The 26,098-nt window shown below is 60.6% G+C and overlaps 1 protein-coding gene across 2 annotated transcripts; it reads left to right on the top strand.

Moving 5' to 3' along the window:
* The first annotated feature begins 5,136 nt into the window (after positions 1–5,136).
* Positions 5,137–19,509, top strand: CLPTM1L (CLPTM1 like). 2 transcript variants are annotated; one of them, XM_047730052.1, is made up of 17 exons: positions 5,137–5,425; positions 5,708–5,808; positions 6,708–6,897; positions 8,215–8,363; positions 9,247–9,325; positions 11,427–11,544; positions 11,791–11,885; positions 12,695–12,779; positions 13,495–13,598; positions 15,002–15,067; positions 15,773–15,823; positions 16,430–16,512; positions 17,035–17,069; positions 17,627–17,682; positions 17,759–17,803; positions 18,460–18,575; positions 19,036–19,509. In XM_047730052.1, exons 1-17 carry the CDS (start codon positions 5,264–5,266, stop codon positions 19,118–19,120), a joined length of 1,620 nt encoding a protein of 539 aa, XP_047586008.1. In that variant the 5' UTR covers positions 5,137–5,263; the 3' UTR covers positions 19,121–19,509. The 2 variants fall into 2 exon arrangements, with proteins under 2 accessions (XP_047586008.1, XP_047586009.1); XM_047730053.1 differs by having other exon boundaries at positions 5,138–5,425; positions 8,218–8,363.
* Positions 19,510–26,098: the final 6,589 nt, after the last annotated feature.

The raw sequence follows: 26,098 nt of genomic DNA, 5'->3' as shown, positions 1-26,098 counted from the left end.
TGACACTGCCCTCTGACGACAGAGCTGTGGATAAACAGACATCCTCCTACTTCCCGGGTTGGATGTGAGCCCTACACCACCCAAGGGAAGGCATTTGGTGATAGCTGGAAATCTACACAGGCATTTATCATTTCAGCCAACAATTCCACTTCTGAGGATCTATCCCAAAGACACGCTGGCAAAAAAAGAAGAAGGAGTAGGAGGAGGAGGAGAAGAAGGAGAAAGAAAACGAAAAGGAAAGGAAAGGAAAGGAAAGAAGGAAAGGACGTATGTTCAAGGTTATGCACTACAGTCCTCATTTAACAGCTAAAAGCTGGAAACAACTCAAATATCTACAAACACGGAGACAGTTGAATGTGCTGACATGCCCACAACATGGAGAGAGGTGCCCCTGTACAAGGATAGAGGGACTATCTCCATTTACAATACGGTGTTTTCTCCAGGATACACAAAAATTTTAAAACCCAATGGAACTTCTAGAAATGAAAAATATAACATCTGAAATGAAAAATTCACAAGATGAGCTGAACAGCAGTTTGGAAACTACAGGGGAAAACAAGAAAATCAGTGAACCAAAATATACAACCTTAGAAAGTGTTCAAACCTAAGCATGGAGCAGGGGAAAGCTGAAGTAGTAAGAAGACCCTCATCGACATCAGGGCGGCATCGAGCCGTTCATACAACCAGAGTCACAGAAGAGAAGGCAAACAATGTTAAAGACTTCTTAGCTGCAACATTTTCAAATTTGATGAAATTCACAAATCAGTTTGCTAAGCCTCTAGCAGGACAAACAAGACGAACCACACTACAGCTATCACCAACACATTGCTGAAAAATAATGGCTTCTTTTAAAAAAAAATTCTAAAAACAGTCAGAAGAAACAGACACATTATATACAGAGGGACAGGAATGGGAATCACTGCTCATTTCTTGTCAGAAACAGTGTAAGCAAGAAAAATAAAACAGTGTGCTTTGACATGCTGGAGAAAACATGCCCGTCGGCCAAGGACTCTATAATTAGTAAAAATATCTCTCAAGAAAACGAAAACAAATTAAAAGCATTTTCGTACAAATAGTGATGGACAGGATCCACCACCACCAGATCTGCATAAGAAGGACAAAAGGAAGCAATGGAGGGTAAAGGAACAAACCGCAGCCAGAAGCCAGGATAGGTACAGAGGAGCAAATAGCATAAACATAAGTACAAAGTGCATTTGTTCCCTCGTTTAACTTATTCAATGTATAATGGTTTAAAACTAAAGTAACTATGTATCATGGACTTGATGGCGTACACAGAAGTGGGACGTATGACAATTTACAAAGAAGCAATAGGAGAGCAGAAAGGAACTTTATTGTTTACAGTTGTTACAACCTACCATAGCACACTTTTCCTAGATGCACCTCCTCAGGCGAGGGAAAAAACGAAAACAAAAATAAACTGTTGGGACTTCATCAAAATAAAAACTTCTGCACAGGGAAGGAAACAATCAACAAAACTAAAAAGTAACCTGTGAAGGAGAGAAGATATTTGCAAATGTTGTATCCTATAAAAGGTTAGTATGTAAAATATATAAAGAACTCATAAAACTGAACACCCAAAAAACAAATAATCCAATTAAAAATGGGCAGAAGAGGGGCACCTGGGTGCTCAGTCGTTAAGCGTCTGCCTTCGGCTCAGGTCACGATCCCAAGCCTGAGATGGGGCCAAGATTGGGCTCCCTGCTCAGCGGGAAGCCCGCTTCTCCCTCACCCACTCCCACGGCTTGTGTTTCCTCTCTGGTTGTGCCTCTCTCTGTCAAATAAATAAACAAAATCCTTTTTAAAAAATGGATAGAAGACATGAACAGAGATTTCTGCAAAGACATAGAGATGACCAAAAGGCACGTGAAAAGATGCTCACCATCGCTCATCACCAGGGAAATGCAAATGAAACCACAGTGAGATGCCACACCTGTCAGAATGGTTGACATTAACAACTCAGGAAGCAGTAGGTGCTGGCGAGGACGCGGGGAAAGGGGGCCCTCCTGCATGTTGGTGGGAATGCAAGCTGGTGTAGCCACTCTGGAACAGTGTAGAGGTTCCTCAAGAAGTTGAAAATAGAGCTTCCCTACGACCCAACAATGGCAATACTGGGTATTTACTCCAAAGGATACACAAATACTGATGCAAAGGGATACATACATGCACCCCTCTGTTTATAGCAGCATTATCTACAACAGTCGAGATACGGAAGCAGCCTAGAAGCAGGGTCGGTCCCAAGTCCCTGCACAGCATGGGGTTTGTATCCAACCTTCCAGAATGCCATGCAAGATCTTCCTACAACTTTGAGATAAGGAAACTGAAGGACTCCATTTAAAAAAAAATTGTTTTCCTTCCTTTTCCTGCTTCTTTTCTCACTAGGACCTGCTCTTCCACTTTACACAAGCCTCATACTATAAATAGTGTATGTCCTCCTTGTAGAGGATAAGGAGTTAGTGATTTCTCTAGAACAGACAACATCTAAGGAAGGACCAGGCGAGAACAACCAGATGAAATCAACATATGTGTGTTCCCGGTCACCGGCACTAAACATCTCAAAGCCATGACCCCAGGCTCCAATGGATAACTGACTCACGAAAGACCTCTGGATGTCTGAGAGAGCATACACCAGACCACCATCCCAATAAAAACCCCAGGTCCCAAAGACGAGACTCCCTCCTCTCCTATCTGAGTCTCCCAGACTCTCTCGGAACCCGCACCCTCTCACGCCATAAACTCTGCTTTCATCTCCAGCTGGCTCGCGCTCCGTTTCTGTCCCATGCAGACCCAGGGACACAGTGGGCTGGTCCTGCAGGACCCCCTCGGGATCCTTGGACCCAACTTGCCTGCATCAGCTTCTACATGCAGGAGCAGCAGGACACCCTGTCTGGTGGTGTGGCCTTTGTCCCTGCTTGCCGATAGATCTCTGCACGTGGGCAGAGTTTGCGCTGGACCAAAACGCAGTCTGAGAGAGAGGGAAAGGGGTATGAACCTCAGAGTTCCCAGGCCTCTGCAGCTCCTTCCCGAGGCTTGGTTGTGTGCTGGCCTTTGGACTCCGTGAGACCCCCATCCCGTATACCCTGCCAACCCCCTCTTATGGTTCTGTGGTCGAAGCTGGTCTCTGTTCCCTGTGGCCTGCCGCACTTCTTCCTGCATGGCGAAGACCGGAGCCGTGGTGTGGACCCGCCTGGCTCTGTAGGGGCTCCTCAGGCGTGGCAGGAGCGCAAGGCATGACAGCTCAGGGGTCAGAGATGGCTCTGTGACTTTAGGTCCCCCTGCGGAGGCTGGAGTTCCCGCTCAGGGTGACAGGAGACAGGTTTGCCAGGCACAGAGCGGACGCGAGAAGTGGTGCTGCGACACACCCTTCCATGGTTGAGCCAACGGGGCCGTGAGTGGGGGTCTACAGGGCAGAAAAACTAAGTGCATAAGGGTGTGAGGAGCAGGGAAAAGTCCTAATGGCCCCAAACCTCTGGCTCAGACCCGGAGCGCGAGGACCAGCGGTGCCCCTGCAATCAGCCTCGCTCCCTCACTCCCGGGGGGCCTGCACCCTCCGCCATCCCGGCTGAAGTCGCTGTCCCACAGCACCGGGAAGCAGCTCGCCCCCCGCGGACAGGCGTACGCAGTGTGCGGGGCCGGAGGCAGCGTGGACGACTCCTGTGAGCGCCGGACGTGCTCCCGACCGCGGGCCACGGAGGAGCAGAACGGTGGGCTCGCGCGCCGCGCAACGCAGGGTTCTGGCCCCGCGCCCCGCGATGCGCACCGGCGGAGCTCGAGCCCGTCCGCCGCCCGGCCGGCCGCGCTCCCCCAGGAAGGCCCGGCGCCCGCCCGCCCCCGCAGCTGCCGGGCCCCAGCACAGGCGGCCTTCCGGTGGGGGGGTTCGCCCGCGCACCCCACGGAAACCCTATTCCCCGCGGGTTTACGGATCCGCCACCCGAGCAGCGAGTGCAGGCCCCGGACGGCCGTGGGCTCGCTGCCCGCCCCTTCCTCTCGACTCCGCCGCAGCTCGGTGAGCAGAGGGCGCCCCGGCCGCTCCGAGCCCTCGCACCGCCTCCCACCGCGCTCCTAAACGCCGCAGCCCGCCCCCACCCGTGGGGCCGTCCCCGCCGCGCGGGCGTGCAGGTTCCGCGACCCCCAACGCCCCACGATCCCGCCCCACCCCCCCGGCCGCCCCCACGTCTCCGCCCGCGCCTCCCCGACCACCCCATGTCCCCGCCCCCACGTCCCCCCCATCCGCCCTCATATCCCCGCCCCCGCCTCCCCGACCGCCCCCGCCTCCCCGACCACCCCCATGTCCCCGCCCTCGCCCCGCCCCGCGCCCCCCCCACCGCCCCCACGTCCCCGCCCCGCGCCCCCCGACCGCCCCCATGTCCCCGCCCCGCGCCCTCCTATGTCTCCGCCCTCGCCCCGCCCCGCGCCCCCCCGACCGCCCCCATGTCCCCGCCCCGCGCCTCCCTATGTCCCCGCCCTCGCCCCGCCCCGCGCACCCCCCCCACCGCCCCCACGTCCCCGCCCCGCGCCCCCCGACCGCCCCATGTCCCCGCCCTCGCCCCGCCCATCGCCCGATCCGCGTCCCCCGACGGCCCCTCATGTCCCCGCCCCCACGCCCCGCACCGCCTCCACTCGTGTCTCTGTCCGCCTCCCCCATGTCCCCGCCCGCGACCCACCCCGCCCCCAAGCCGCGCCCCGCTCCGCCCCCAACCCTGCCCCCCCCTCCGCCCTCTGACCCCCACACCCCCTCGCGACGCGTCACCAGCCCTGCCCCTCCCCATGCCCCTCCCCTCGCGAAAACCCCGCCCTCCACAGGCCGAGGCCCCAGCACTCGGACGCCGCCAGGCACGCCGGGAGGCCGGCGCGGGCAGGAGACGTCAGCAGCGTGCGACGCGCCCCTGACGCGCGCGTGCGTGCGTGCCTGGCGTCGGTGGGACTGCGTTTCCCAGGGGGCCGCGCGGCACGCCCGCTTCCGGCGGACGGCAGGGGACCCGGAAGCGGCCGCCGGACGGCGAATCCTGGGGCGACAGGTCGGCCGGAGGGCGGCGGGAGCATGCGGGGCGGCCGGCGGCCCGCGGCGCGCGGCGCGTTCGTTCTCACGCGGCGGTGGTGGCGGCGGCGCGCGGCGGCTCTCGCGTGAGCGGCGGCGGCCGGAGCACCCGGCAGCGCGCCGGGGAGGCGGCGGGGCCCGCGGCTGCGAGGCGGGCCGGGCGGGGCCGAGGCGGGCGCCGCGCTCGGCCCGGGGGGCGGCGGCGCCATGTGGAGCGGCCGCAGCTCCTTCACCAGCCTGGTGGTGGGCGTGTTCGTGGTGTACGTGGCGCACACCTGCTGGGTCATGTACGGCATCGTCCACACGCGGCCGTGCGCCGGCGGCGGCGGCTGCATCCGGCCCTACCTGGCGCGGCGGCCGAAGCTGCAGGTGAGCGCGGGCGGCCGGCGCGACCCCGGCGGGGAGGGCCCTTCCCGCCAGCGCGCCCCGCGGGTGGTGCCTGCTCGGGGCTCCTGCTGCCGGCGCCGCCCCCGCCCCCGTCTCCCCGGAAGGCGCCGGAGCCGCCGCGCCGTGGGCGGAGTCCCGGGGGGCTGCTCGCGGGGGAGCGAAGCGTCCCGGTTGGGGGCGGTCGGGGCGCGTCCCCCGGGGTCGCCTCTGGACGCGCGGTTTCCTTCGGGCTTTGCCGCCGACGGCCCGCGCGTGTCCCCGCAGCTCAGCGTGTACACCGCCACCCGGTCCAGCCTCGGGGCCGAGAACAACGTGGACCTGGTCCTCAACGTGGAGGACTTCGACGTGGAGTCCAAGTTCGAGAGGTGGGCGGGCGCCGCGCGGCGGCCGTTGCTGGCGGGGACGTGCGGAGCGGGGGGCCGCGCGTGGCGGGGCTGCCGGGGAGCCGCGATGCCCCGCGCCCCGCTGGGCGGGTGTTTGCTGCGCTCCTGGTGAGCCGGGTCGGGCCCTGCTGGGCGCCGGCCCTCCGGAAGCCGCTTGCGCCGCAGTCCGCTGTGGCTCCGGAGCGGGCTTCTGAGGGGCGCCGGCGGGGCGAGCGGAGGCGGCGCATCCCTTCGCAGCTGCTGGGTCCCCTGTGCGGGGGAAGACGATTCTGCAGGAAATTAAAGAACGTAACTGCGGAGGAGGTGATGTAGGCGCTCGGGTTTCTGCGTGGCTTTAAGAAGCGAACTGACCTTACAGCTCCGGTTTTTAAGATCTGGGCAAGCGCAATGGGGAAAGCACTTGCCGGTCAGGAGTCCGGTTTCTTCCTCTGAGGTGTCTGGGAGGCATCAGACAGGGCAGCAGGACTCTGGGACGTGCTGGCGGGAAGGTCCTGGGGTCAGCCCGCCCGGGCAAGAGCCGTGGGAGGCCGTGCAAGGGGCACGGGAAGCGATGGGCCTGGGGTCGGCCTCAGCCTGCCTGGCCGCGGTAGGCCTGGCCGAGGCCCGGAACTAAGTTCTCTGAGCGCCCGAGCCGGAGGCAGGAACGGCAGGTGCGTTCAGTGTTGCGCAGAGCCGCCGGCGTCGGCAGGGACCGGCCTGGGAGAGCGGGCACTTGGGCTTTCGGTAAGCCGCGGCGGTGGGTTTCCGTTCTGGTGCTTCTGAGCTAGAGGTAGTTCGGAGCAGCACCACTTATGAGGACACTTGGGGTAGCCTGTCCCGTGTGTGTACATGGGTGAGCTCACGTGGACACCGTTGGAAAACAGTCCTTTCTTTTGTTTCAGGACGGTTAATGTCTCCGTACCAAAGAAAACGAGGAACAACGGGACGCTGTACGCCTACATATTCCTGCATCATGCCGGCGTCCTGCCGTGGCACGACGGGAAGCAGGTGCACCTGGTGAGCCCTCTGACCACCTACATGGTCCCCAAACCGGAAGAGGTCAATCTGCTCACCGGGGAATCTGCTACCCAGGTGAGTGTCTGCGTGACGTCACCGGCCAGTCCCAGCCTGCGCTGTCCCCTGGGGACACACATTCACGTGTTGCTACTTGTGTGGCTTCTGTGTGGAGCTGCAGTGACCCCTGGAAAGTGAAGCAGGTTGATGGAACGGGCATGACCGCTGAGCCGCTTGCCGTGGGCTGCGGACGGCTTTCACCCGAAGTTAGTTGCGTGTGGTTCAGGTGATCCAGGGATAGGTTCCTTCTCAGGCCGTGGACCCTCTCAAGCTCCGGGGAGCGTCTGTGCTCCCCAGCCGGGCGTGGGGGCGTGTCTTCTGTGAAGGTCCCCACAGGTGTCCCTTGCCGCTGGGAGGCTCTCCGCCCGGCTGTAGGGCAGGACGCCTCTTGGTCTTTACTTTGTTCACAGTCGTGAAATGGGGACTTGTGTGGGATTCATTTTTGTATTTGTAGAAAAGTTCGCGTACGAGGAAACTGGAATTCTCTTAGGTGGTTACTTACGAAGCTGTGGGTAAAGCCAAGGCACGTTGGTATGTGAGTCTGTGTGGAACAGAACGTGAGATCATTTGTACATGGACACGTGGCTTTCCAGGAAGCATCTGTGAGCCCGCCCCGCATGGGATCCCCTTGGAAAGACCCCTTCAGCTCCTTTCTCTTGGGGACAGTTTGGCCCGGCTTCTCGGGGCTTTCCTGGGGCATCGACGAGTTGGTGGATCTTAGGGGTGTGAAGGAGTCTGTGGGGTGTGCAAGAGCTACGTAAGCATTTGCTGTTAGTGTTACTTGAAGATGGTTTATAAGAGAAGTTACCGTAGCTGAACCCCTTTGTTTAGGTGGGAGGTTCACGAGATGATCCTGGAACACAGAATGTGTCAGTTAGATCTGGAAGATTTCCCGGGCAGTCCTAGCTGCTGCGCTGAACATAGCTCTGTCTAGGACTGACGCCCAGTCCCAGCATCTGTCCTCCAGACGACTTGTCAGACGTGGTCAGGGAGCTGAGTCTCGGTGCCAGCGGCAGGGCTGCGAGTTGAGTGCCCACACCGCCTGCAGCTGGCCTGGGACTCACCCTTCTCAGAACCCCCAGGGAGCAGGCCAGGTTGAAGGCCTGAAGCAGGAGTCGGTGGTGCACAGTAGGGACCCTTTGGCTTGTGTTGGGAGAAGGGAGAGAGGCTGTCACTCTGGTGGAGCTGGCAGCTGTGGGGGCCCCACACTCTGCCAGGCACTGCTCCCTGCTCGTGCTGTGTCAGGATGTGGTCCTGGGTCCCCAGACCGGGCCCAGGGACGGCCCCTCCCCTCCAGCACCGGGCTTTTCCTGCTGAGTCATTCCTTTCATGTAGCAGCAGCTGGAAGCCGAGAAGAAGCCACCGAGTGCCCTGGACGAGCCTGTTTCTCACTGGAGACCGAGACTGACCCTGAATGTGATGGCGGAGGACTTCGTCTTCGACGGCGCCTCCTTGCCTGCCGACGTGCATCGGTACATGAAGATGTACGTGCCGCTGGTCCCGTCGGGGAGGGGGAGCAGCGCTCTGTGGGCTGGCGTGGAGGGTGGGGCACACCTGTGGGAGTGTGGCCCCGCAGACCCCAGAAATAGATGGACCACACAGCCTCCCTGAGCCACCCCTGCGATAAGAGCCCAGAGGGGTCTGCAGTGCTGCCTGCAGCGCCCCAGACCCTGTCCCCCGACTTGGGAGTCCTCGGTACTCCTCTGTTAGCGCTCTGTGTTTTGCTTTGACCGGACTCATTTATGTGAACTGAGAATCGGTCTTTAGGTCGTTCTGGGGCCATCACGAGGTGAGCACGAGTGTTGAAATCGCTTGAGCAGCTTAGAGCGTCCTGCACGTTAACTAAGATCTGATATCGATGGCCACGCGGCTCCTAGGAACAGCTGTGACGAGGCTTGTTTTCCTGATTCACGTGTCAGGAGTAACTGTAGTGTTGTCACAGGACTTTTCTGTTTTTTAAAAGTTAAATTTTATTATTGAATGTATAAAACGGTTGCGTGATTAGACGTGTAAAAGTTATAAAAGGGTCATGAAAAGCCTCCTGCCTCCCCCCAGGTGCAGACAGCAGCTGGGTTTTATTTCCATTTTCCCACTGCATCCCTGGGCCCTCCCGGTCCGGGCATACATGGGCTTGTCGCTCTCCATCGGCCTGGGTGGTGTCCCGCTCTGTGGCCCCTGGAGTTTTCTTCTATGGCTGTGACCAGGGAAGAGCATCTGATTAGATCCCCCTGCTTCCATGGGGAAGCTATGTCCGGGGGTCGTGTGACCAGAGGCCCATGGAGCCGTGGCGGGGTTTCTCTGGGGTACATCCAGCGTCTGCACTGTCTCTCGTTCCTCTGACTGTGACTCTGGAAACTGCTCCACCAGGATCCAGCTGGGGAAGACGGTGCACTACCTGCCCATCCTGTTCATTGACCAGCTTAGCAACCGGGTGAAGGACCTCATGGTAAGCGCTTCTCCCCCGGCCCTGCCAGAACTCACCCGCGTGTCCCTGACTTGGCGGGGGCTGCTCTGGGGTCCCCGTGCCCTCCTTCGGTGAAAGGAACTGGGAAGGTTCTGTGTGGCGGGCACATAGGGCCTATGGGAGAGCCAAGTGTCGCTCAGAACAGCTCACGCACGTTGCTCCGTCGAACCCCAGTCGTTCGGCTCGCAGGTGCAGAGTGCCTTAGGGCGGGTCCTGAGCCAGCTGCTCCCTTCAGGGCTGGCCCCACATGTTGTCACCATCCACCATGGAGCCTTTGGCCTCCCCCCACCCGCCAGGACAGCCCTGGGCAGGGCTGAGCTCATGGGTAGAAGGGAACGCACACCCTGCCGGCCGGGGCAGATCAGGGGTTCCATGAAACACAGCTGATCTGGGAGCAATAATGACCGCTTGACGGGTATCGTGGAAGGTCCCTTATTTGCACCAGGCTCGGTGTGGATCACCGCACAGACGGTCTGATGCCTTCTCCCTGGCCTGTGGAGGTGTGTCTGTGGTCTGTGTCTTGGGGGTTAATGAGGTCACAGGTGGCCTCTCCAGTCTCTCTGGGCAGCTGGACTGGCCGCCCTGCCCTGTGGCTCGTGGACACATCAGTGTTACTTGTGGACGTGCAACAACAGGGGCTGTGTGCACGGCCCCGCTGGAGTCCGTGCTCCTGAGACCAGGGCGTGGAGAGCTCAGGTGCTCAGGGGGTGCACAGCGGGGAGCAGGAAAAGAGGCACCTGACCTGGGGCTCCCTGCTCTCTGGCCCCTGCCCCAGCTCTACCGCCACCTGCTGGCCAAGGAGCTCAGACGTGGCCTTCGCTCTGCACTGTTAACCCTGACCCTCAGGGCCCGCACTTCCCTCTGGTGGCCGACCACATCTGCGGGGCCCGTGGGCCAGAGTGGGCAGTCCGGCCCCCCCCGGTGCCTCCCAGAGTGTGCTGTGCGCTCTGTGCAAATCTGGGCCACGCCGGCCGCGCCGGAGCGTGCATTCGGTGCTCCCTGGCTCTGGGGCTGCTGTGCTCCGGGCTTGCCTGGCCCAGGTGCTGTTCCGACAGGTGGGAGGGCAGTGGGGACGGGAGGCGGGAGGCTGTGGGGCAGCGTTTGCGGGCACCTGCGCTGTCCCCATCGTCCTGTGGGCTTAGTGGCCTCGTGGGATGCAGAGCTGCTCCTCAGAGTCGAAAACATGCACACGGGCCACCAGTGCTTCTCGCTTCGCCGTCCTGCGATGTTAGAGCTTCGTCTCACGCAGCTGCCCGCCAGAAAGAACGCCATCTTTGCGGAACAGCCAGGTCGCCGGGGCTTGGGCAGTGGCCCCCCAGGGTTTGGCCCTGGCCTGCGCCCACCTGCCCTCACGTGGGGCGCTGTCTCAGGGTGGGGTGATCCGGCACCTGGTTCCCGGGCTGCTGACGTCGTGCTCACCGCCAGGGCTTTGCACAGTGAGCAAGGGTCGCGTTCACATGGTGGTGTGGCTCGTGGTGCTCACACACTCGCCAGAGCCCTGGAGGAGTGGGGTCAGTGCCCCGCGTGCTGGGGCGCCTCCCCCCGTGGCAGTAGAGCCCCCTACGCGTCTCCAGACAGAGCGCGCTCCTCTCTGGCGCCGCCCACCCCCTCCTGGCAGCTCGTCACAGCTGCACGCTGCTGGCTCGGGGCACCGCCTTCCTGAGGCTCTCTGTTGTCCCCTGGACGGGCAGGCCCACCCGGCCATGCCGCCCGCACCCCAGTCTCTGTGGGGAGGCGTGGGGGCCCTGCCAGCCCGTGCCCAGCTCATCGGCAAGAGCGCGTTCCTGATGCGTCTTGGTGCCCCCTCGCATCGAGGTGGCGGGGACAGAGGGATGAGCAGACCTGGGTTCCAAGGCACACGTGGGGTTTGGGTGGCTGAGAGGACGAGGGCTTGTCACTCAGAGAAGCTCCGAGCGCTCAGAGAGGACGAGGTGGGAGCTGCCAGCTCAGAGACTGGACCGTCGCTCCTCGGGGCCAGGGCGCGAAGCGGGGGCTTCTGCCGCATGGGACAGGTGCACGGCGGTGGCAGGCGGGCGGGCTCCGGCAGTGGGAGGGACGCGCGCTCACGGCCGCGCTCCTGCAGGTCATCAACCGCTCCAGCACGGAGCTGCCGCTCACCGTGGCCTACGACAAGATCTCGCTGGGGCGGCTGCGCTTCTGGATCCACATGCAGGACGCCGTGTACTCTCTGCAGCAGTTCGGTGAGCGCCGCCCGGGGTGGGGGGCCCTTTCTGTCTGGCCGGCAGAGCGGCCCTCTGCTTGGGGAGCCCTGGCGCGTCCCGCCGCGCTGCTTGAGCCGCTTCTGGGCAGCGCCGCGCACGTGGCCCTGGGGCGGAGCACTGGCCTTGCCCGCGGCACCTGAGCTCGGGGCGCGTCCCTGCGGCAGGGGTGTCGCTGACCTCACGCACCAACTTGCTCAGCCCGCGTCGCGTTCCCTCTTCCCTCAGGATTTTCGGAGAAAGACGCGGATGAAGTCAAGGGCATTTTCGTCGACACCAACTTGTACTTCCTAGCTCTGACCTTCTTCGTCGCAGCGTTTCATGTGAGCGGTCACGGGGCTAGTGGCTCTGCGGGCGCCGTCGGCCTCAGGCCAGGCTCTGTGCGGCCTGCGGGCCCGAGAGGTGGAGGCTGCCCTGCCCTCAAACCCCACCCCAGGGGGCGGGTGTCTGGACCTGGGTCCCTGACCCCTTGAAGGACTTGGGTTTTGTCTGCTGGTCTTGGAGCCATTTTGGGAAGAAAGGAACCCAAAGTCTGTGAGGTTCGCGGAGGACTCCACGATACGAATGCTCTGTTACGTCGTCTTGGCGCCGTGATTTTAACGTCCGAGGACTAATCCTTGCACAGAATCCCTCTTCACGCAAGGAGCCTCCCAGCTGGTAGAGGGGAGCTGACCCCCATGCGCCGGCAGTGCTGGACCGGAGAGCAGGCAGGGCGGGGGTGGGCGAGGCCAGAGCCGGCCGGCATGGGAGCCCTACTGCAGCCGGTCCCAACGGCCAGGCTGCAGCTTTGCAGAACTGAGCTGGGGAGCCGTGGTCTGTCTAAGGTCAGGGTCTGTGAGCGCTCGTGTGCTTCCGAGGCGGGCAGTGCCCACCCCTGCGCTCCGGGTCAGAGCCACGGGACCCAGCGAGGGCAGTAGGGAGACGTCCCCGCGGGCGTGCAGCTCATGATTGCAGTCATACACCCCACAGTTCTGGCGGGCTGGATGGGACACAGGTCCGCGGGCTTCTGTGGCGCCTGGCATGCATCTGGCTGTGTCCTTGGGACCCGGGTCGGGTCGTACCCGTAGTCCCTGGGTGGAGGGCAGCCTGGGAGCAGGGTGAGGTGTGCATTGCCGTGCTCCTTTCTTTGCAGCTTCTGTTTGATTTCCTGGCGTTTAAAAACGACATCAGCTTCTGGAAGAAAAAGAAGAGCATGATAGGAATGTCCACCAAAGCAGGTGGGTGCTCTCGGGCTTCCGGCCGCTGCCGGGGCCCGTCCTGCGGTTGGTAAAGACGGGCGTTGAAGGCTCGTCTTGGAACGAGGTGGGGTGTGGGGTTGTCTCTGACAGCCACCAGCTGGGGACCCTGCGCCCTAGCAGTGCTGGGGGAGGGACATGTCCGGATCACACAGCGCGTCTGGTAGGCCTGTGACCTTGGGGGGCGATGGAGGCTGCACGCCGGGGCCCGCCTCAGCTGTGACAGACGCTGGGTCTCAGAGTGCGCTGGTGTGCGGCCGCGGGGCACGGACCTCAAACAGGAGACAGCTCGTTTCTCTGGCAGCAACGGCATGGCCAGGACGGGGCTCTGCTGCTGGGGGGACCCCGTGTCGTCCGTGTCTCAGATCCTTCTGTTCTCTGGTGTCCTCCGAGTGGACGGGGGCCCCCACTGAGTCCTCCTGCCCCTCTGGCCCTTCCTGGGGAGCAGAGGGCAGACAGCAGGTGCTGTGGGACCCCAGGTCCCCAGGTCATGCCCGCATCCCCCCGGTGGCGCCCCAGCGGGCGTGGCTCTGCTGCTTCAGTGAGCAGCACTGAGGAAGCAGCAGGGTGTTGTCAGTGAACACTTGACGGGGTGTGGGGTGCGTGGGGCTGACGTGGGGACTGCGGGAACCCGGGAGGCAGGGTGTGAATGGGGCAGGGCCAGCCCCTCAGCACGGCCCCCACCCCCTGCCCCCAGTGCTCTGGCGCTGCTTCAGCACGGTGGTCATCTTCCTGTTCCTGCTGGACGAGCAGACGAGCCTGCTGGTGCTGGTCCCCGCGGGCATCGGCGCTGCCATCGAGGTGAGTTGTGGGGCAGTGCTTGGTCCTGCTCTCGGCTCCGTGCTGAGCGGACACCCAGGGGTGTGGGAGGGGACTGCCCTCCAGCAGCGGGGCAGGGCGGAGCGGCCTCTGTGGGCCCCAAAAAGCACCCGCCTATGACAGCCGTCTGCCGGGTGTGTTTGACGCGTTGGGTGCAGAGCCACCAGCTTGCGCTGTGCTGGCTAGTGGAGGAGCCAAGTGTGGGACGAGGCGTCCAGGAGCGCGGTGCCCTGCGGCAGCCCTGGTGGTGTGGGGCTCAGGAGAGGGGTCCTGTGGGGTGGGCGGCTTGGGGCCAGGCCGTGAGGACGGTGATGGGGCTGGGACATGGGGTCAGCGGAGGAGGTGGTAGGCCCGTGCCGCTTCCCAGACGGCGCACGGGAGAAGAACGAGGCAGGGACTCGGCCGCTGCAGGGGAGCAGGGGTGGCAGGAGGGAAGACCGGCGCCCCGACGGGTCCTCGGTCTCGTGTCTGTCGGAAGTAGGGGACCGCCAGCCGAGAAGCCGGAGTAGGTTACGCGCTGACCACGAGTCTTGTAGATGCCTGGGTGGAGGGACCAGTGTGTGTGGAGCCGGAGTGCGTGACCTGTAGTGAGCCCGAACGGGACTGCGTGCCTTCCTGCAGGGCTCTGGCGGGAAGGGGAGGTGGCGGAGAAACGGAGTGGCGGTGTCCGCCCTCAGCCGGCGCGGCTTCAAGGACGCGCATCGTCCCTCCCCCAGAGGCCTGTTGCTAGCGCGTTTTTCTTAAGGCTCCGTGTAAGCCTGCTTGCCGGCGGGTGAGGGTCTTCACGGCTTGTGTTGTGAGCAGTGCCTGGTCCTGAGGGACGGTTACAGGCCAGGACGTTCTCCTCTGGTCTCCAGTGCCGCCCTGTCCCCGCTGTGCTCCTGTGCCCCTGCCCGCGGGCGCTGGCCCACGTGGTGGTCAGGTCAGAGATGGCGCTTGGTCCGCCCATCAGGGAGCGAGGGTGGGGACCCTCCCGTGGCCACCCGTCACCGTGTGGAGCCCAGCTCAGGAGCAGCTGTGCTGCGCTGGTCGCCCCTCAGTGGGGTGGTGAGACAGGGTGGGTCCCCCAGAGGCCGGAAATGGCAGGACTTGGGGCAGAGGCTTGGGGCCTCCAAGGGCTAACCAGGAGGAAGGTGCCGGGCAAGCAGGGGGCAGGCAGGGTGGGCGGGGATGGGGGCTCGGCCGCAGGAGGATGGCCGTGCAGAGGAGGTGGGGGTGTCTGCGTGGGCAGACGGACCTGATGGCTGGGCGTGCGGGCTGTGAGGTCCGTCGGGCTGGGCTGGAGGGGCCAAGCAGGCAGTCACGATGGCCCCTCAGCTTCCCGCGGCATATTCTGGGGACTCCTTGGTCCCAGAGCCTGAATGTCTGCTCCTCTTCTCCGTCAGCTGTGGAAGGTGAAGAAGGCCTTGAAGATGACCGTGCTCTGGCGAGGCCTGAGACCCAGATTCCAGGTGGGGCTTCTACCTTTGAGACCGCGCCGCCCCCCTCCCGCCACACACCAGTCAGCCCGCTCGCCTGGCCTAGAGCGCCTCCCACGCATCTCCTGGCGGCACTCGGGTTAGATGCCCCCCTCCGGCCAGGGATCCTTTGGGCGCGTGGCTCCAGGTAGCCCCCAGCAGATGAGTGCGTGGGAGCAGCTGGTGGAGGCCAGGGCTGCTGCAGCGTGTGGTTCCCTGGGCAGGGCTGGACCCAGGTGGACGTCCCTCCTGGGGACGGAGCGTGGACAGCACTGACAGCCTGACGGGCCTGACGGGGGCTGGGGGTTGCGGTCGGTCTGAGGGTCTTTCACGCACTTTGCTTTTGCTTCCGTGACGGACCCGTTCAGGAGAACTTGGGGTTCACAGCTCCTCAGCTCTCTGAGTCGTGAACCATCAAGGACGGGGAATTAGGCGGGAGCACGAGGTCCGTCCTGTTCCCTTGGTGAGGGGCATGCTAGTGGGCGTGCTCCTGCCACACACAGCACTCACTATGGCCCTTGGGGACCTCTTTGGGTCCTGGGTGGCTCTGGGGCACAGGGGATGGGACCAGAGCCTGGAGACATTCGGCTGGAGGTCACCACCGGGGTGCACCTGCCCATCCGTATGCGGCTGTCCCTGTGTGGCTCGGGCTTGCCTGGAGTCAGGTGACTGACGGGACCGTGTTGGGTTTTGTGACAGTTTGGCACTTACAGTGAGTCGGAGAGGAAGACGGAGGAGTATGACACTCAGGTAGGCAGCGAGGGTGGGGCTGGGGCCCACTGGAGCCCGAGGGGGACACACCTGCGGCTTAGGCTTTCTGACCTGGGGAGGGAGGCTTGGGGCTTCGCGTCCCGGGCCTGGCAGGGAACCTGTGCCGAGGTGTCCCCAGTGGTTCGTGCGGGGGCTGTGATCCCACGTTGTGTCGCTGAGAGTCTGGCGAGCCCCGCACGTGGGGATCCCTGTCCTGAGGCGGGCGGCCCCCGCACTGCTGTGGCTGTGCTTCCTGCGTGGGGACCATGGCCCGCTCTGCTTCCTTGGTGCCGTTTTGCCCTCGGCCCTGCCGGGATCCCAGTGTCGCTCCAGACTCGCAGCAGGACGAGCCCCGGGATGCGCCGCACGCAGCTCGCAGGGGGTCTCTGCATCTTCGTCTCCGGCAGCTGTTCCTTTGGCCTCTGGGGGCTGGTGGGCTGCCTTCTGCCCGCGCCCCGTCCGGCCTCGCTCCCGGTGGTGTGTTCCCGGCACCCGCCGTCCCAGCACCATGCGCGCTCGCTGCCTGAAGCCGGGGTCGCTCGCTCTTCGTGCTTGTCTTTTCCCGTCACGCGGGGGAAGCTCACGGAGGTGGCCTGTTCCCGGCAGGCCATGAAGTACTTGTCTTACCTGCTCTACCCTCTGTGCGTCGGGGGCGCCGTCTACTCCCTGCTCAACGTCAAGTACAAGAGGTAGGACGGTGCCCAGCCCCGCGCTGCTGCATGTCTGCCTGGGGGCAGCCCTCGGCTTCTGGCCCAACCCGGCCCGCCTCTGTGCCCCGCGCCCCCTGCAGTGTGGACAGGGGCAGGGCCTTGCCCAGGGGACCTTAGTCTGCAGTGAGGGCACCGAGGCCATCGTGCAGGGCCCTGGGTGTCCGTGGCCCTGGTGTCTGGGACAAGGGTGGATGCGTCCGGACAAGGGGAAGCCGGGTCAGGCAGCGTGGCCCCCGAGCGCAGACACAGCCCTGACGGCTGGACCCCAGGTGTGGTCTTTGTGCTGCTGGGAGCTCTGACGGAGAACCCCGCCAGTGTGGGTCTCTGGCCGCCACCCGGCACTTGTGTTCCAGGGGTGCCTGGAGCGGCACCGTTTCGCGCCGGGGGTTTGTGACGCGGTTTCCACAGCTGTGCTGCCGGCCGGCGGGACGGGCACGGCGGGAAGGGGCGGGGCGCGGGCTGACGGCGGGGCGCGGGCTGACGGCGCTCTTCCCCTTCCAGCTGGTACTCTTGGCTCATCAACAGCTTCGTTAACGGTGAGTCACGGGCCTCGGCCCCGCCCGTGGTGTTGAGCAGCTCCTCTTGGCTCTGCACGCGCCCATGCAGTTTGAGGTCGTGCGGGCAGGACCTTTGCTGCTGCCCGGACTCCATTTGGGGGCCCCCAGATGCCGGATATGTTTGTGGGAGCCCCACTCAGGCCACTCCAGCCGCAGAGCCCCAAGCCGTGCGTTTCCTCCGCGTGAGAACAGCTCCGGGCCACGGGGAACGGCCCTGTGTGCACCCGTTTCCCAAGGGCAGGCCCCAGAGCACAGTACACCGCCTGGCCCTTGAGCCCTGTGCCCCGGCTGGGTCCACATCTTGGGACGGGAGGGTGGGCCGGCCCTACCCGGCCCGGGCTCTCTGTGGGCAGCGGAGGGCCGGAGCCCGTCTGGCGCAGTCCCTGTGGTGGGCTCCTGCTGTGTGGGCAGGGCCTGCGGAGGGCAGCAGGAGGGGCTGCCGTTGCACACCCCGTGGCTAGGACTGTGGTTGGGCCACGGGGCATCAGCTCTCCTGCCCGGACGCCGCGCCGTTGCAGCCCACGTCTGTCTCGCAGGGGTGTACGCATTCGGCTTCCTGTTCATGCTGCCTCAGCTGTTCGTGAACTACAAGGTAAGCCTCGGCCCACGAGCGCCCCGCGCCTCCTGTGCGGCCGGCTGCTGACCTGCCGCGTCTTTCCTGTCCCCAGATGAAGTCAGTGGCGCACCTGCCCTGGAAGGCCTTCACCTACAAGGTCAGTGTCCTGCTGGGTGGCACTTCACGGTGGAGGGGGGGTCCTTTGAGCCGTGTGGGCCATGGTGGTGACTCGAGGACAGTGGTTCTCTGACCGTCCTCCCAGCCGAAGCCGTTTTCTTTAATCAAAGCCACGTTTCTTTTGGCAATACGCACCAGAGTGCAGACCCCACCTGCCCCCAGGGGCCCCATCCTCAGACGCATCCAGCTGCCGTGGGGTCGTCCTGGCAAGATGCATCCCACGCGGTGGCGCTTGGGCCATGTGGCCTCCCGAGCGTGTCGTGCAGTTTTCAGGGGAGGTGGGCTCCAGCTCTGTGGCTCCAGATGCCGGAGGACCAAAACCAGTTGTGAGGAGCAGGCACTCTGCCACGTGCCCAGCCCATGTTTGCGGGGCAGCCCTCGCAGGCCTTGCCGTCCTGCTGTCTGGGGAGACCTGGGCACCCCAGGCCACAGGGTTGGCTTCCCTGGCGTCCAGTGTCCTCCTGCACTTGCCCGTTCTCTGCCTTTGTGCTGTGGCTGGGACACCCGCAGTCTCACGTGGTGTCTGCCGAGCGGCGCTCTGCCGTCTTTGACGGGGGTGGACGGGGCCGTGCATGGGGCGGGGGTCTTCAGGAGTGACTGACGGCCGCGCTCCTTCCTTCCCCATCCGGCGTACAGGCCTTCAACACCTTCATCGACGACGTCTTTGCCTTCATCATCACCATGCCCACGTCCCACCGGCTGGCGTGCTTCAGGGACGACGTGGTGTTCCTCGTGTACCTTTACCAGCGATGGTGAGTGCGGGGGCGCCCGTGCTGCTGCCCCCCGGGGCAGGAGACCGTGTGCGCGGGGAGACCACCCTTACTTCCGGGCTGAGACGAGCTGGTCTACGTACCACCGTGTGGGTCCGGCCGGCCGTGTGTCCCATGGTATAACAGCACCTCTCCTGGACACCTGCCGCACGCGGCTGAGCACAGAGGGGGACGCCACCCTGGGCTGTGTGCCTGGCCAGGCAGGGCTGGGGCCCCTGAGGACAGTGACCCCAGCTGTCTCTGCTTCAGCTCAGCTGCCCTGGGCCCCCAATGGTCCTCGAGCACAGAGCTCCATCCTGATTGTAAAAACGCACATACGACAACAGGTGGGCACGAGGGAACCCCTGAATCTTTCTCCTGTGGCAGCGGGGCTCACTGGGTCCTCCTTGCCGGGGTCGAGCGCCTCCAGATGGCAGAGCCCAAGGGCATCTTGTCCTTGTAGGCTTTATCCCGTGGATAAGAGCAGGGTGAACGAGTTCGGGGAGTCATATGAGGAGAAGCCGTCGCGGAAGGCCCACGCCGAATGAGTCACCTCCCAGGCCATGTGGGGTCGGCCTCCGCGCGGCAGAGCTGGGTTGTCGGCTGAGTATTTGGATGCTTCTGGTGAAATTCCCGGATGTTCCATCTTCTGCATTGCCAAAACACGAACGTTTCCCGTCACCTCCCAAGTCGTTTCATGTTGTCATGGAGAGGGGCCCCGGCGGGGACACCCGCCCTGCACCAGGCTCTGACCGTGGGCAGCACAGCGCCGGGGCCGGGGGCAGCGCGTGGGGCCTGCGAGCACTCCAGTGGCTCTTCAGATCCACTCCTTAGAGACTGGGATCAAATGGCTTTTTTTCTTTTGGTTTAAAATTGACTATTTTAAAAGCTTAATGTACGTATGTTTCTATTTTAAAATAAATTTCTCTGGCTGTAACGTTTTCTGGGCCTGGGATGATGGGGTGGGGGGCATCTAAGTGGCTTCACTCCTGTTCTCGGAAACGTGCGTGCGGTGGGGGTTCACGTGGCAAATTTAAAGGCTTCCTCTTGAGCTCTCACATCACAAACCTTTCTACGTACCTGGTGTTGAATTTGTCACATGGCCACCACTGGCCTGACAGATGGCGTTTTTTAAGGAATGCCCCAGGTCAGGGCGGATGAGCGGAGTGGCGTGACAGGGCAGGAAGCGAAGGCAGGCGCGTGCTCTGTGCGGTTACCCTTGAGGCTCTGCCCTCGCAACGGGTACACACGGCTACTGTTACCGTTTGGGGCTGTGCCCAGCATCTGCCGTGGGGCTGGCTTCGAATTCCAACTTTCGCTGTGGACTCGGGTCCTGCTGTGTCCACACCGGCGATGCTGAGCTCCTCCCAGGGCAGAAGGTGGAGCTGAATGCTGTCTGCAGGAGGCCCAGGCTCGGGAGCACACGGGCCTCCCACCTGTCCCCACTCACACTGACTGCGCTGTCGCCGCAGTCCGTTCACAGTGGAAACCGCAGTGTGTGCCTCTCGGGAGTCTGCAGCTCCTAGCCGGGTGTGTGAGCTGAGCAGGACGGGCTGTTCAAGTGACCCTCATTCATTTCCAGCCTGGGAGGGGCCCCTGCAGGTCCCGGGACGGCACCACTGACTGGCTTCCCGTACAGACACATCTCGTCCTCCGCCAGTCTCCAGCTTCCCTGTGGGCAGGTGGGTCCCACCAGATGCTCCCGGCCAGAGCCCCCACCTCTCCCAGCCTCTGGGGGGCCAGCAGCCTGGGCCTGGGGCCCCTCCCTGCATAACTGCTTCTCACTCTGCATTCTGGCCTCCTGCTGTCTGTTGGGGGCACCTTGGGGCGGGGGGGTCTGGTTCAGCCACACGGCAATGCAGAGTCGTGCCCCCAACTCGAGGCCTTCCCATAGTCACAGCTGCCAGGCCCAGGGCCCAGGGTACCTCCGTGGCTCCCCAGCCTTCTCATTCACCTTTTCTCGTCCTATGGTCCAGATGGGCTTCTGTGCCAGTGTAGACACAGCCCGACCCCTGCATGGGGAGCACCCCCATGTGAATTTTCACACAGCCCCGTGGGAGCGGAGTGGGCAGCTCCCAGCGACGGGTTCCCGCACCCCCCCGCCTCCTGGCTGGCTGCCTGCAGAGACCACCCGGCAGCCCCCAGCCTGTCCCTCCCTGCCCAGAGCCCCACACCGGACTCGTCTGGCTTCCATGGCTCGGAATTCTCTCTCCGCCCGTGGCCCTCCCTTGCCCTGCTGTGTGGCACCCCACTGTGGAAACAGCCACACCTCGGGGACTATGGGCAGATGTCAGGGTTTTGTCCAGTTTGGGGCATAAAGTCACCCAGAGCGCACGTGTGTCTTCAGTGGGCGCAGCGGTCCGCTCTCTGGGGCCCCGCTCAGGCGGAGCGCATGCGTGCCGGCGTCAGGGGAGCCGATGTCCCTGGGCTTGTTCCAGCGTCATCCCGGGTCCCCCACGTCACACCTGCCCCGACCCCCCAGGGCCCTCTGGCGTCACACCCGCCCCCCCCCCAGGGCCCCGGTGTCACACCCGCCCCCCCAGGGCCCTCTGGCGTCACACCCGCCCCCCCAGGGCCCTCTGGCGTCACACCCGCCCCCCCAGGGCCCTCTGGCGTCACACCCGCCCCCCCAGGGCCCCGGTGTCACACCCGCCCCATGCTTGTGTTGCGGTCCAGTGGGCACGCAGGGGACCTTCCTGAGGCCTGGATTTGCCCCCGACGTCTAACGGGGCTGGATATCTTCTATTCTCCCTGCCCATTTGGGCCTCCTCTGTGGATAACAGACCTGTTTTTCTCTATTTCCCCTGTAGTCCTGTCTCTAGTAGCAGCTGTGTTGGGCTCCCTGGCTGAGGGGACGGACCACGCCGGTGGGCGGGGAGCCTGTCCTGTGTGCTGTTCTTGAGAACATTCCCGACGTGGCCTCGGGCGCAGCTGGGCCCCAGCATCGTTGCCGGGACTTTCACTTCTGCTGCCAGAATTCCTGTCGCTATCGTGGAGCTACTCGAAGTTCCATTGTTTCGCTTAAAGAACTGGTGCATTCGGCTTAAACCTCCCCCTAGCATCCTCTGGTTCTCAGGGCCTCTTGGCCGCATCCCCAGGGCGGCCCGTGGGCGCGCCTGCAGCCTCTAGGCAGAAGTGCGACCTGCCAAGGCGGCTTCTGGAAATCAGCGTTTGTTCCGTCCCAGAGGCCAGAGGCTCAGGGTGAGGGTGCCAGGGCCTGGCTCCTACCGAGGCTGAGGCGGCCACTGCTGTCCTCACGTGACCTCCTCCCTGAGCTCGCATCCCCAGATCCCCCGTTGACAAGGATACAGTCTTGTTGGCTCCAGACCCACCATAAAGACCTCACCTGGGCTCGGCCCTCCGCAGAGACATCGTTTCCAAAAAGCCCCCACCCGCCAGCCCTGGAGGTCCGGGGAAAATGCTTCTAGTGCCTAACAACTGCTTAAATAGTTACTTGTAATTCCTTTCTTCTTTTTTTTAATAAAAAGATTTTATTTCTTTATTTGTCAGAGAGAGCGTGTGCGCCCAGGCAGAGGGAGAGTGGGCTCCTCACTGAGCAGGGAGCCTGATGCGGGACTCGATCCCAGGACCCCAGGATCATGACTGGAGCTGGAGGCAGGCAGTTCTCCAACTGAGCCGCCCAGGGGCCCCTGTAATTCCTTTTCTTCTTGCTCCATCGGCGTTTGTCAGCTTCAGCATCTTTGGTCTTTTCAGAAACTGCTCAGCTCTGCTCATTCTCTATGTGTTGTTTTCTCCTTCACTGACTTCCGCTCAGGTCTGTCATTCCTTGTTTTTTTTACACACAGTGCATCTATTTTGATATCCTCTTTCCTACTTTGGAGGCGGTTACGTGGCTCGTTAACTTTTTAACCTCTCTTGTTTTTCAAACAAGACTTTAAAGTTCTGTTTTAGGAGTTTCTCCTTCTGGACGAGGAGATGCAGCAGGGTTTACTCTCTGGTCCAAAAGGATGACAACTGGACACAATGTGTGAAATGACCATCGTGAAGATGCTGAGGACCAGGCACGGAGGGAGGCGCACGCTGGACCCCGGGTGTCCCAGCGACGGGATGGGGCTGGGCCTCTGGGGAGCAGAGGGGCCGGCTCCTGAGAGGAGGGAGCTGGGCAGGGAGAAGCCTGGAGAGCAGCACCAGGTCCCCAGTATCCCACTGGTTGCCGATCAGTGCCTGTGCGTCAGGAGGCAATACCCATTCAAGTGGGAGCCACCAGAAAGGATCTGAAGGGACAACCCTGCACGCGAAGAGTGGTCATACCCGTTGTAGTCAGCCAGAGAGGAAGCCCCACTGTTCCGGGGCCAGCTCAACAGTTGGGGAAAAACTCAGTCACAGACCAAGCACTGTTGGTCCCCCCAACAAAGCTTAAAGACAAGATTCGAAAGGAGCAAGTTTCCAAGACTTCTGTTCCCCGGTGAGCAGCTAAGATCCCCTTCACCCAAGAAGGTGAAAATTCACAGCGTCTGCATCCGATTACAGATCTACAAGGGAGCAAGAAAACACAGTCCTCAACGGAGACACTGGCGAGCTGGGGCCTAGCCCGTGGGAAACAGGACAAGGATGCAGAAGCAGTTGTCAACGCAACTCCAGGTCCTAGCAGCTGGAGGGGAGGCTACAATGTGGGGGTGGGGGGAGCACTGGGAGATCTGATCTTGCAGAATAAGAGAGTAACAGTAACAAGTGTAAGACAGCGGTGTATGAATGAAACTGTGTATGAATGTGTATGAATGAAACTGAGGGAAACAAGGAAACATTCAGGACCCGCAGGGGCCCAGGATGGGGGGGGTGCAGGGCCGGGGAGGCCTTTGAAGAAATGTCTGGTGACTTGTCAGGTTTGCTTAAAATAGATATAAAACCACAGATTTGAGGACTACTTCAGGTAGCGGGAGATCAGCTAGATAGCTTATCTAAAGATTGCAAACACCTACAAATCCAACGGGAGATCGAAGAGAAGAAGAACAGCAACTCTAGAAACAGAAAATCAACCACTTTCTGAAAGGTAGGACGGGCAGAGAAGTGAATCCAAAGCGACGGGAAGATAGACCGCGGGGGGAGGGGCCGGCTCCCGGCAAGCAGCGGAGCAACGGAGCACGAAATCGGGACTTTTAAAAGTCTGTTCCGCTGAGGGACATCGCTCCAGAGGCTTAACTGGGGTGAAGCCCAGGCGGGGTCAGCGCGGCCTCAGGTCCCGCAGGGTCGCAGAAGGATCGGGGGTGTCTCAGTGTCGCAGAGCTTACCGGTATTAGAACGGGGAAGCCGGCTGCAGAGACAGAGCCGAGGAGTGACTCTCAGCTCGGGGTTGCCTTGAACCGGTCGCAGGCTCGGTCAGCTCGGAGCGCGGCTGGAGGCCAGGGTGACGGGAGTCGTTGGGCGCTGTTCTCTGAGGGCGCACTGAGGAGAGGGGCCCCGGGCTCTCGGCTCCTCCGGGCCGGAGACCGGGAGGCCACCATCTTCATTCCCGTCCTCCGGACTCTACGGAAAGCGCTCAGGGAACAAAAGCTCCCGAAAGCAAACCCGAGCGGATGACTCAGCGCGGCCCCAGGTAAGGGCGGTGCAACTCCGCCTGGGGCAAAGACGCTTGAGAATGACTACAACAGGCCCCTCCCCCAGAAGATCAACGGGAAACCCAGCCAGGACCAAGTTCACCTACCAAGGAGTGCAGTTTCAATACCAAGGAGAGCGGCGGAATTCCAGAGGAGAAGAAAGCAAAGCACGGAACTCGTGGCTTTCTCCCCATGATTCCTTAGCCTTGCAGTTAATTTAATTTTTTTTTCTCTTTTTCAATTTTTTTTCTCTTCTTCTGCCAAAATTTTTTAAACTTTTACACTTTTCTTTTTTAACGTTTTTTAACTAGTTTATCTAATATATATATATATTTTCCTTTTTATATTTTTTTCTTTATTGGTTTTCTTTTTTAAATTGTTTCTCTTCTTTTTTTTTTCTTCTGAACCCCTTTTTATCCCCTTTCTCCCCCCTCACGATTTGGGATCTCTTCTGATTTGGCTAAAGCATATTTTTCTGGGGTTGTTGCCACCCTTTTAGTATTTTACTTGCTCCTTCATAAACTCTTATCTGGACAAAATGACAAGGCGGAAAAATTCACCACAAAAAAAAAGAACAAGAGGCAGTACCAAAGGCCAGGAACCCAATCAATACAGACATTGGTAATATGTCAGATCTAGAGTTCAGAATGATGATTCTCAAGGTTCTAGCTGGGCTCAAAAAAGGCATGGAAGATATTACAGAAACCCTCTTGGGAGATATAAAAGCCCTTTCTGGAGAAATAAAAGAACTAAAATCTAACCAAGTTGAAATCAAAAAAGCTATTAATGAGGTGCAATCAAAAATGGAGGCTCTCACTGCTAGGATAAATGAGGCAGAAGAAAGAATTAGCGATATAGAAGACCAAATGACAGAGAATAAAGAAGCTGAGCAAAAGAGGGACAAACAGCTACTGGACCACGAGGGGAGAATTCGAGAGATAAGTGACACCATAAGACGAAACAACATTAGAATAATTGGGATTCCAGAAGACAAGGAAACAGGGGAGCAGAAGGTATATTGGAGAGAATTATTGGAGAGAATTTCCCCAATATGGCAGAGGGAACAAGCATCAAAATCCAGGAGGTTCAGAGAAACCCCCTCAAAATCACCTAATAGTCACCTAATAGTAAAATGTACAAGTCTTAGTGACAAAATTCTGAAAGCAGCCCGGGAAAAGAAGTCTGTAACGTACAATGGTAAAAATATTAGATTGGCAGCAGACTTATCCACAGAGACCTGGCAGGCCAGAAAGAGCTGGCATGATATATTCAGAGTACTAAATGAGAAAAACATGCAGCCAAGAATACTGTATCCAGCTAGGCTATCATTGAAAATAGAAGGAGAGATTAAAAGCTTCCAGGACAAACAAAAACTGAAAGAATTTGCAAATACCAAACCAGCTCTACAGGAAATATTGAAAGGGGTCCTCTCAGCAAAGAGAGACCCTCAAAGTAGTAGATCAGAAAGAAACAGAGACAATATACAATAACAGTCACCTTACAGGCAATACAATGGCACGAAATTCATATCTCTCAATACTTACCCTGAATGTTAATGGGCTAAATGCCCCAATCAAAAGACACAGGGTATCAGAATGGATAAAAAAACAAAACCCATCTATATGTTGCCTACAAGAAACTCATCTTAAACCTGAAGACACCTCCAGATTTAAAGTGAGGGGGTGGAAAAGAATTTACCATGCTAATGGGCATCAGAAGAAAGCAGGACTGGCATTCCTTATATCAGATCAATTAGATTTTAAGCCAAAGACTATAATAAGAGATGAGGAAGGACACTATATCATACTCAAAGGATCTGTCCAACAAGAAGATCTAACAATTTTAAATATCTATGCCCCTCACGTGGGAGCAGCCAACTATATAAACCAATTAATAACAAAATCAAAGAAACACATTGACAATAATACAATAATAGTAGGGGATTTTAACACTCCCCTCACTGAAATGGAC

This window comes from Lutra lutra, chromosome 5, assembly GCF_902655055.1.
Source record: "Lutra lutra chromosome 5, mLutLut1.2, whole genome shotgun sequence".
Classification (NCBI taxonomy): Eukaryota; Metazoa; Chordata; class Mammalia; order Carnivora; family Mustelidae; genus Lutra; species Lutra lutra.
Note: the sequence above shows the minus strand (reverse complement) of the source record. Positions and strands in the feature narration are given on the sequence as shown.